Source organism: Ranitomeya variabilis, chromosome 2, assembly GCF_051348905.1.
Source record: "Ranitomeya variabilis isolate aRanVar5 chromosome 2, aRanVar5.hap1, whole genome shotgun sequence".
In the NCBI taxonomy this organism is placed as follows: Eukaryota; Metazoa; Chordata; class Amphibia; order Anura; family Dendrobatidae; genus Ranitomeya; species Ranitomeya variabilis.
The window spans coordinates 349,219,580-349,230,717 of record NC_135233.1 but is presented as its reverse complement, the minus strand read 5'-3'; the positions used below and the strand labels follow the sequence as shown (position 1 = coordinate 349,230,717).

General features: G+C 49.7%; 1 protein-coding gene across 1 annotated transcript; it reads right to left on the bottom strand.

Moving 5' to 3' along the window:
- Positions 1-411: 411 nt before the first annotated feature.
- Positions 412-10,502, bottom strand: LOC143805821 (uncharacterized). The gene is made up of 4 exons (XM_077285513.1): positions 10,205-10,502; positions 5,723-6,071; positions 4,594-4,766; positions 412-3,243 (listed from the first exon to the last, which is right to left on the bottom strand). Exons 1-4 carry the CDS (start codon positions 10,379-10,381, stop codon positions 3,127-3,129), a joined length of 816 nt encoding a protein of 271 aa, XP_077141628.1. The 5' UTR covers positions 10,382-10,502; the 3' UTR covers positions 412-3,126.
- Between the last annotated feature and the right edge of the window lie 636 nt (positions 10,503-11,138).

Genomic DNA, 11,138 nt, shown 5'->3' with positions numbered 1-11,138 from the left:
CTGGTGTCGGTGCCGGGCATGTGACCCCCAAGTATATGAAGTATATGCTATGCATACACCCGGCCACAATCAGACTAGATGATTAAAGTCTAGTTGGATTGTGGCCAGGAGTATGTATATCGCATGCTTGCGGTCATAATACCGCCATTCCTGCAGAATCCACACACGCGCAGTGTGAGGATTCACAAATCTGCAGTTAAGAGTGGCTGCACACTTGTAATTTTAGACGGGACACCTGCTTTAATTATCTACAGCACAATGTAGACTACAGTCATGGACTACTGGAGTGATGGAGAAAAACCTTGTGCTGTTTCCTTTGACGATACTTGGACTTGTAGTCCCCCCCTAAGAGCTGGGAATCAGCCATTGGCTGCAACTGCAAGTGTCAAGAATGAGCCGAGAGCCAACAAATATAATTCAGATCCAAATTTTATTGAAAAGAAATACAAAATCCATGTACAAAAAGAACTCAATCACAAAATGTACAGAACAAAAAGAGGAAAAAAAAAAAAAAAAGGATGTTTGTTTCACAGATGTACAGTATTTACATATATAACAGCCTGGAGTGAGAAGTCCCCCGCATTCTGCCCTGATGGTGGACAGATACGGCCTTTATTATTTTGGATTAGTGGAAAATAAGAACTGTTGTGAAATATGACAGATTATTGTACAGATTATGCAGTATGTGGACTACCCAGAAATAAATATACTTGTCTCCATTTCTCTCAGCATCTCTGCTGTAAACAAAAATATAGAGAACATTTCATAAACTGTACAAATAAAAATAAAATTTCAATATCTTAAACCTTTTAAATTGATTCTCTTTAGAATAAATTTTATTAAAATCTGTCACCGGTACATGGAATGAAATATGGAACCTGAACTCGGCATTAGCCTACAGGGGGCACCAGAATCACGCACAGCGAGACTGCAATGAATCTGGGGGGGGGGGGGGGGGGGGGAGGTATTGCTGTGAAGAGTGGGAAATTAAACATTGTGACTGCAGAAAGAAGATCGCCTCCGTCAAGGCCCTATAGATCTGGATTGATTAGCCCTTCGGTTAAATCCCTATATGTATTTAAACAGGTCCACAGGGTGACAACCACGTTGTCAAATTATTTCCAAGAGTCAATTAGAAGTAGTCAGGGAGTGCAAATTTTATAAGGGCATGGACATCTGTATATCCCTTACTAGAGGTTCATCAATCCCTATGCAGAAAAACAGACTGAGTGGTCATACAAAAGGTCATGAGTATAGCACCAATATGGAGACTGATAAGGCCGACATGACAAAAAAAAGCCATGTCAGCCAGATTCCAGATATTTGACAAAAGTGATTCAATTCAACATGGCCGAAAATATATAAAAAAGGTGGTCTATAGACCAATCAAATCTTAGTACTCATTTTCAAGTCTGCACTAGGGAACAAAACAAATGGTTGCTATGGGTAACAAACAACTTTAGTCAAGGCTTCAGATGCTGAACCAAAAGCAAGGCCCGATCAGGAATTAATCCATGTAATGTAGGACACAGGGTATTAAGGGTTCCTTTCTGATTGAAAAATGCCAGTAACCTATTAAGACCCTTAGGGACACCTCAAGTCCATTTTTACCACAGCTGGCCAGTAAACAGGAGCCTTGTTGCTCATAGCAACCATTCAGAACTTGGGTTTTAGTTAGTCCAGCGCAGTGAAGTCTAGTTTTAGGACTTGTTGCCATGGGTAACATTGAATTTTGATATGCGAGACTCAGAAAAACGATATTAAAAGATGCCTGGGGTATAATCCCTGTAAGAGAAATGTATAGTGCACAAGTGGTCATTAGCAGACACGATACATGGACTTTAATGCCCACCTCCAAATCGTATAAAGAAATGTGCACAATAACGCGAGAAAGCAGCATGAACTGATCATGATCCGCTCCACTAGCAGACAGGGCATCCACCATATGCAATAGGAGCGTCACATTACATACGGCAAGTGAAAGGTTCCCTTTAAGTAAGACGAGAGGAGAAAGTGGTGATAAGGGTTGGGAGCAAGAAGGGTTGGGAGCAAGAGGGGTTGGACGGACAAAAAAAAAAAAAAAACTCAAAATTTTCATTTCTTTTGAGATCTAAAGTTTTCCCTTTGGGTCAGGAAAAAAATAAATAAATAAAAAATAAAAAAATAAATGGATCTTAAATTTTTATTTTTTCCTGGAAGTAATTGTTTTTTCCTTCTTCCATGATTAGCAAATAAAAAAAAAAAAAAAAAAAAAAAAGAAAACAGTTGTAGAAAGATTTAAAAAAAAAAAAAAAAAATTAATATGAAAGTTTTGCAGGGACTAAATGTCAAGCATTGGACTGGGTGGAAAAAAAAAGTTTATTTTTTCTTTAAGTGCTATCAGGACGTAGGTTAGTACAGAGTGGCGACATGCTGAGCTCTATGTATATGAAGGTAGGATTCTTGGGCCGATCAAAGCATGCAAAAAAGGAGGCCAGCAAGATTTCTGTATGGCTTGTCTAGATTTCCACAATTTGGCTACAAGGGCAGTTTAGTATGGCTCAGAGAAATTACCCTTTCCAGCCAGAGACAGGAGTGCATTAGGAGGAGGAGTGACCAGACTGGAGTCACCCCTGGCTACAAAGTTTTCCATGTACTCAGTAAAAAAAAAAAAAAGTTCAATTTTTTTTTTTTTTGAAGAATGTGCCATAGTTTTGTTTCAACCGAAACTCTTCAGAACGCCTTCACTTCAACACCACCACTTAAATCACATTCCCAATAATCCCCATTTGTGACAGCCATCTTATCAATGTCTTTACTGAACAAAAACCCACTTGATTTCCATACGAAAAGTCTGACAGTGAGCTCAGTAGGAAGATAAGGCATTCACCATATCCGCCATGTCTTTATGGACGCCGGCGACGCCTCGCGCAGGTCAAAGCCCATATCTGATGGAAGAGTCTTGGACTCCGAGACACTTCTAAATCATTGTCTTAACGCCCAATGGACTCCGGCATAGCGCTGTCCGAAGACTCTCCACGTCTCGTGACTTCCGACCTGCAGAAGTCAAATCAGCATGGGATTGAAAGTAGGCATCCGAAAAATGCCGCATTCTTTGTACCAGTAGTCCACATGGCACAAGATGCCTTAGTTCTGCGGTAAAATGTCTACAAGTGGATTGTACAAGGCAGCCACAATCTCGGAGATGATCTGAGTGAGATGCCAGCGCAGAGGATCCCACCAATGCCGCTGTCCATTCTGCCTCTGGGGAGAAAAAAAAAAAAAAAAAAAAAGCCATATTAAATGTCAGCCATCAAAATTTAATATTGTGTATGAGTATGTTCACATGTAACGTTTTGATGGTTTTTTTTTCCCTTCATAAAATTCTAGGGCAAAAAAAAAGTGTAGTGGAAATTACCGGTACATGCGTTTTTCATCTTAATGGAGAAAAAAAAAAAAAAGGTAATAATGTTGAAAGAACTGACATGCATTTTTTTTTTTTTAATACGCCGTTTCCACAGGTAAAAAAAAACTGACCATGTGAAGGAGATTTTAGAAATTTCATTCATTTTCCAGTTACTGTAATCAACTGCATTTTGAAGAAAAAAAAAAAAAACACCTCAAAAACGCCAAGTGTGAACAAGCCCCATGACAAGCTTTACAACTCATTTACAGGGACATTGATATTACAGTATTGCAATTATTACATATGGACACCAGAGGGTGCAGTTACTCAATTTCCCCTTCGATCCACAGCAAAGGGGATCTGTAGATTTGAGAGATTTATATCATTCTCTTCTTGCAGTTAATAATGGAGTACACTAAAAACTTTAACCATGGTCAATGCTCAATTGTTCCAGCCATATTAATTTGGTTGTGGATATGCCCTTTAAGAAATCTTTCTTTTTTTTTTTGGGGGGGGGGGGGGGGGGGAGGGGGGTTTGGTTTTATCAGACCAACTGGTAGAAAATAAATAAGTGTCCGATGCGCCAAAGAAGAAAAAAAAAAATAGATTATTTATTTATTTTTTTATAGTTAACCCAAAATATGCTGGAACAGCTCAGACGCTTCTTCATCTGTTTTTACGTGCGCTAATTTCTCTGTTACAATTTACTAGTTTATCGCCGATCTCAGGGCGAAGGCTGCACCAAAGCAGCGCCAGCAACTTAACCCCTTCTGGCAAGGCTCAATCAGGTCCTGAGCATGTGGATTAGGAGGTTTAGTCATTGCGGGAGGAGATAAATAAGACAGATGGTGGCAGCGCAGGGAGGAGCCAGGATCCCGGCAGGCGTCTGAGTCATGGGTTAAATATAGCAACACGTATAAAAAGGAGGAAGAGCGGGCAGAGCCGAGCACACAGCGAATCTGCAGCACAAAGGGAAGACACAGCGTGCTGCTCGTGCAGGGGGGGGGGGGGGATCACAATGCAGGAATTACGGGGTATGGCTGCAACTCTGATTATTGCACCCCAATGGTGAGATATTAACCCTGCAGTGTCCACATTAAGTGATTGCATAAACTGCCACACACATAATACTGGTAAACCAGCAATAAATCAGATACGTCAATGAGGGTACGCTGGCACAGAGGGGGTAAAATCGCATCAAAACTTACCCTTTGCAGATACCGCTCATTCATTTGGTCCCCAATCCTGCGCAGGCGTAGAGCAATCTCCCGTTCTACGGGTATGTCTCCTGCCAAGGGGCGATCTCCTTGGGCGTCATTCTGATTAGAAACATCTGTGTCCATCCCCAGCCGGGAGTGTTCATGGGCCGTATGCCTGAGACCTGGCATGGAGAATCGGAGTCTTAGTTATGGATACAGATCACAGCGGTGGTTGTTTTTTGGCAAAATTAAAGAGTTTCACCTCTTTGAAGACCAAATGTCATCTATCTTGCATGCAATGTCAGAGTTCTGCCCCCCCCCCCCCCCCCCCCCAATGTAGGGGAATGACCTCAGAAGTTACGCCATATGTCTTCATACATCGACCACTCAATTCATAGAGGGAAAATCCAGACGCTCAGTCATATGGCCGTCACCACTGATGCAACATATATATAACACCCCCCCCTGTTGTTATCAACGCTCAGACAGGCTGGGGATGGTGGAGTCGGGCGAGTTCAAATAATATAGTATATATCATTCCAGCACATGACACTGCCAGCGTAACCATGAAGCCAACACTTCCAGACACGCTGGACTCCTGCCAGGGTGTCATGACTGGTCTCAGGAGAACTGGCACGTGGCCAGACGTGCAGCTTCGTAAACAGGAAGAAAAAAAGGAACATGTGCAACAAAAACGATTTGGTAAACCGGAGTGAAAGGGTGAACTTGTATGGTGAGAAGGTTTCCCAAAACGTTCCCAAAGAGACCCAAGGTCACTACTGCGACACCCAAAAGGACAGAATGGTTACTGAGCAAGTATGAAAGCGAGTGGAAGACCACTAATTGGTCAGTGACAAACACACAACACATTACTATATCATGTGAGATGGCAAGCAACTATGCAAATAGGTGGCCATTTAAAGGTCTCACCCATTTGCGGGTCCCCAGAGCTCGCAATCTCTCCTAACAAGTCTTGCTGGCATCGTCTCAGAACTTGGGGCATGTGCCGCACCCCTGAATGTAAACCTACTAAATTATCAGAGACTTATCCCGCCAGAGTCCTCAGATTCAGCTGTTACATACGTAATAGTGCGATGCTACCGATTTTAGAAGAAGAATTCGGATTTTCACAACCTACCGTAAGAAGTGGTCTCGCCAGTGCTGAAGGATTCTGGGCAAGGGCAATGCCTCCGTTCACAAGTGGTCGAGGAAGGTTCGAGGTCACAACTGTTAACCATTTCAAGTCTGTCCTGGCAGTGGTTTTCACTGGGAGAAGGGCGTCGCTGGCACGCGGACGCTAAGGTGCAGGAGGCGGCGGGGGCAGTGGGATGGCTCACTGGCAAGTTCTGTTCACAGATGGTAGAAGAAGAAGCTTCGCAGGCACTGACGTCAGGGGGGAAAGTACGGCTGGCTTCGGATTGGATTTTTCCCACGGGTTCGGAGGTACTCCCATCATGAAGTGGTCTCGCCATTTTGAAAATTGTAATCTGATACAATGAAAAAAAACAAAACACAACAATAAATTTTTTTTTAGAACTGACTTGTACTGGCTAAAGAGATGTAATCTGACGTAACATATTTAGGGGAAATTTTAGGATTTTTTCCCCCATTGTGATCGAGAGCGAATTCCACCAGCGCTGCAATCCCAGTCGTTGCGAGGTGCAGCGTTCGCCACTGTGCCACGATGTTGCAAGGCACCATAGTGACCAGTAGAGGGCGCTGCTGCCACCTTCTTACCCTCACTGTTTGTAAACAAATCTTACAGACTGGTGTGTAAAAATCCTTATATGACCCAGCGTGTGTCGGACGAGACGAGGGCTTTAACAAAAACAATCCCAGGCTTCTCTCCCAGTAACCTGACAACAATAACAAAACAGGTGACCGGTACCCTGGAGAGAGAGGACAATGCACTTGTTTTCCTCTGTAATGTATAGACCGGGGGAGGGGAGGAATATATACCAGGGTCCCTATATACACGAGATGACCACCTTGCAATGTGATATCGCACATCGAGTCTGCACAACATTCCACAACGGTCTGATTTCGAGCGCTGGACATTCTGATCTCTGGAGTGTGACATCCAGCTGTTACATGCATTCCTCTCGCCCTATGATTCCCCTTTTATTTTTCTTATATCGGTCATTATCACAGAGGAGAATCTCAGATTATAGCCGGTTGCTGCCGGTATCTGCTCCACGTGTGCTCGCTATATGGGATGGCTCACACCGTGCAGATCATCTATATACCTGGCATTATCGGACGGACAGAGAAATCCGCTCTATCTGCAGTGCAAACAATAGGGAGCAGGGCCGCCCATACACTATTTTTTGGAAGGTGAGGGTGGATCATTGCAAGACCGGCAGGAGGAACCAGACAAGTTCAAAGTCAAGAGAGCAGGAAACCCCCTTCTGAACATGTCAGGGCAGAGGCTGCGGACCACAGCACAAATATATATATATATATATCATATCCAATACAGCAATAATAAACACTGAATAACCCCCAGTAATATAAACACTCTGTAGCCCCTCACCACACACATCACCCCACCTTGTGCAAGCAAAACCAAATTCACCCCAAAAATCACAGCCAGGAACACCCCAGAACAATGATAAAGTCTAAGAGTTAGCCGACAGACAGATCCACAAGGTGCAGAGAGCCCAATAATCCTGAAGGCGACAACACAGGTCCCCAAGGGTGCAGCGAGGCAATACAGAGACCCCGGGGGTGCAGCGAGGCAATACAGAGACCCCGGGGGTGCAGCGAGGCAATACAGAGACCCCGGGGGTGCAGCGAGGCAATACAGAGACCCCGGGGGTGCAGCGAGGCAATACAGAGACCCCGGGGGTGCAGCGAGGCAATACAGAGACCCCGGGGGTGCAGCGAGGCAATACAGAGACCCCGGGGGTGCAGCGAGGCAATACAGAGACCCCGGGGGTGCAGCGAGGCAATACAGAGACCCCGGGGGTGCAGCGAGGCAATACAGAGACCCCGGGGGTGCAGCGAGGCAATACAGAGACCCCGGGGGTGCAGCGAGGCAATACAGAGACCCCGGGGGTGCAGCGAGGCAATACAGAGACCCCGGGGGTGCAGCGAGGCAATACAGAGACCCCGGGGGTGCAGCGAGGCAATACAGAGACCCCGGGGGTGCAGCGAGGCAATACAGAGACGCCGGGGGTGCAGCGAGGCAATACAGAGACGCCGGGGGTGCAGCGAGGCAATACAGAGACGCCGGGGGTGCAGCGAGGCAATACAGAGACCCCGGGGGTGCAGCGAGGCAATACAGAGACCCCGGGGGTGCAGCGAGGCAATACAGAGACCCCGGGGGTGCAGCGAGGCAATACAGAGACCCCGGGGGTGCAGCGAGGCAATACAGAGACCCCGGGGGTGCAGCGAGGCAATACAGAGACCCCGGGGGTGCAGAGAGGCAATATAGAAATCTTTGGGGTGCGACAATACAGAGATCTGATGGGTGGGATATCAAATCTAAGGGTTCAGTAACAAGGTGTAGAAATATTATGGGTGCAATAGGAAATGCAGAAAGGGTTCAACAAGGTGTGAAGAAACTTCACAAGGTAAAATGGGGTCCAGCAACACAATCTTGTGGGAGCAGCAGGGTGATGCAGGGGAGCCCAAGTTGGGGGGGGGGGGGGAGCAAGGTGAGCCCAAGTGAGAGGAACAGCAAGGTGAGGCAGGGGAGCCCAAGTGAGGGGGACAGCAAGGTGAGGCAGGGGAGCACAAGTGGGGGACAGCAAGGTGAGGCAGGGGAGCACAAGTGGGGGACAGCAAGGTGAGGCAGGGGAGCACAAGTGGGGGACAGCAAGGTGAGGCAGGGGAGCACAAGTGGGGGACAGCAAGGTGAGGCAGGGGAGCACAAGTGGGGGACAGCAAGGTGAGGCAGGGGAGCACAAGTGGGGGACAGCAAGGTGAGGCAGGGGAGCACAAGTGGGGGACAGCAAGGTGAGGCAGGGGAGCACAAGTGGGGGACAGCAAGGTGAGGCAGGGGAGCACAAGTGGGGGACAGCAAGGTGAGGCAGGGGAGCACAAGTGGGGGACAGCAAGGTGAGGCAGGGGAGCACAAGTGGGGGACAGCAAGGTGAGGCAGGGGAGCACAAGTGGGGGACAGCAAGGTGAGGCAGGGGAGCACAAGTGGGGGACAGCAAGGTGAGGCAGGGGAGCACAAGTGGGGGACAGCAAGGTGAGGCAGGGGAGCACAAGTGGGGGACAGCAAGGTGAGGCAGGGGAGCACAAGTGGGGGACAGCAAGGTGAGGCAGGGGAGCACAAGTGGGGGACAGCAAGGTGAGGCAGGGGAGCACAAGTGGGGGACAGCAAGGTGAGGCAGGGGAGCACAAGTGGGGGACAGCAAGGTGAGGCAGGGGAGCACAAGTGGGGGACAGCAAGGTGAGGCAGGGGAGCACAAGTGGGGGACAGCAAGGTGAGGCAGGGGAGCACAAGTGGGGGACAGCAAGGTGAGGCAGGGGAGCACAAGTGGGGGACAGCAAGGTGAGGCAGGGGAGCACAAGTGGGGGACAGCAAGGTGAGGCAGGGGAGCACAAGTGGGGGACAGCAAGGTGAGGCAGGGGAGCACAAGTGGGGGACAGCAAGGTGAGGCAGGGGAGCACAAGTGGGGGACAGCAAGGTGAGGCAGGGGAGCACAAGTGGGGGACAGCAAGGTGAGGCAGGGGAGCACAAGTGGGGGACAGCAAGGTGAGGCAGGGGAGCACAAGTGGGGGACAGCAAGGTGAGGCAGGGGAGCACAAGTGGGGGACAGCAAGGTGAGGCAGGGGAGCACAAGTGGGGGACAGCAAGGTGAGGCAGGGGAGCACAAGTGGGGGACAGCAAGGTGAGGCAGGGGAGCACAAGTGGGGGACAGCAAGGTGAGGCAGGGGAGCACAAGTGGGGGACAGCAAGGTGAGGCAGGGGAGCACAAGTGGGGGACAGCAAGGTGAGGCAGGGGAGCACAAGTGGGGGACAGCAAGGTGAGGCAGGGGAGCACAAGTGGGGGACAGCAAGGTGAGGCAGGGGAGCACAAGTGGGGGACAGCAAGGTGAGGCAGGGGAGCACAAGTGGGGGACAGCAAGGTGAGGCAGGGGAGCACAAGTGGGGGACAGCAAGGTGAGGCAGGGGAGCACAAGTGGGGGACAGCAAGGTGAGGCAGGGGAGCACAAGTAAGGGGAAACAAGGTGAGGCAGGGGAGCACAAGTAAGGGGAAACAAGGTGAGGCAGGGGAGCACAAGTGAGGGGGACAGCAAGGTGAGGCAGGGGAGCACAAGTAAGGGGAAACAAGGTGAGGCAGGGGAGCACAAGTGGGGGACAGCAAGGTGAGGCAGGGGAGCACAAGTGGGGGACAGCAAGGTGAGGCAGGGGAGCACAAGTAAGGGGAAACAAGGTGAGGCAGGGGAGCACAAGTGGGGGACAGCAAGGTGAGGCAGGGGAGCCCAAGTGGGGGGCAGCAAGGTAATGAAATCTCCGGTGCAGGAAGGTAAGAGCTGCGCACATATCCGTAGCGCCCGGCATTGCATCTTGCTGTGCCTCGGGCTGTGCACTGCTCCCGGGGTGCAGACCCGCTCGGGTGCCGCCAGCAAACACATTCCGGGGGAGCAGATAAGCGGCACTCACCCGGCTCAGAGCTGTGACATGGGCTTCGTGCAGTAGTCTCCGTCCGCTGCTCCCATAGAAAGCACAGTCCGCAGCACAGCCGGGAGCACGGTGAGGCGCGGGGCAGCACGGCGCTCTCCCGCAGGTCGCACGGAGGGTTGCGCGCACACACGACTCACACACTTCCACTAACAGCATAACTGGAGCAGCCAGCAGCCAACTTGGACAAACCACGCCCGCTTAGAGCGGAGACCAGGAGGCCACGCCCATCACCCGGGCCGCCACTCAGCGCTCAGACCACGCCCACCATAACATCGACATGTTGGGACATGCAGATCCCGCGCGGTGTCAATTGGGCGCCGGGCGGCCGGGGGTTAACGTTAACCCCTTATGCCCCTGTACAATCCTAATCCCGAATATTGGCTGCTGCGCCTTTATTGTCTATGTAATCCCGGACTTTACCCACTAATGGTATTATGGGATGTAATCCAGTAATCCCAATGTACAGCAGTGATGACGTCACCTCCATCTCACTATTTACATATTTCATTCCAAAATGAGCTGTCACAAGTTACAGTTGGCTGAAAAGTTTCACGTGCGCGGAAGCTCCTCCTGTCAGACCCCAGTGATCGCTCTGGTCAGTAGCTCCTCCTGTCAGACCTCAGTGATCACCCTGGTCTGTAGCTCCTCCTGTCAGACCCCAGTGATCGCCCTGGTCAGTATCTCCTCCTGTCAGACCCCAGTGATCGCTCTGGTCAGTAGCTCCTCCTGTCAGACCCCAGTGATCACCCTGGTCTGTAGCTCCTCCTGTCAGACCTCCAGTGATCGCCCTGGTCTGTACCTCCTCCTGTCAGACCCCAGTGATCGCCCTGGTCTGTACCTCCTCCTGTCAGACCCCAGTGATCGCCCTGGTCGGTAGCTCCTCCTGTCAGACCCCAGTGATCGCCCTGGTCGG

Bases quoted from the DNA above. Each gene is read 5' to 3' on its own strand.
- LOC143805821 (XM_077285513.1), bottom strand. From the start codon at position 10,381: ATGCTGTTAGTGGAAGTGTGTGAGTCGTGTGTGCGCGCAACCCTCCGT. The intron at 6,072-10,204 runs GTGAGTGCCGCT...TCATTGTATCAG, and splicing joins ATGTCACAGCTCTGAGCCGG to ATTACAATTTTCAAAATGGC. The intron at 3,244-4,593 runs GTAAGTTTTGAT...TTTTCTCCCCAG, and splicing joins ATGAGCGGTATCTGCAAAGG to AGGCAGAATGGACAGCGGCA.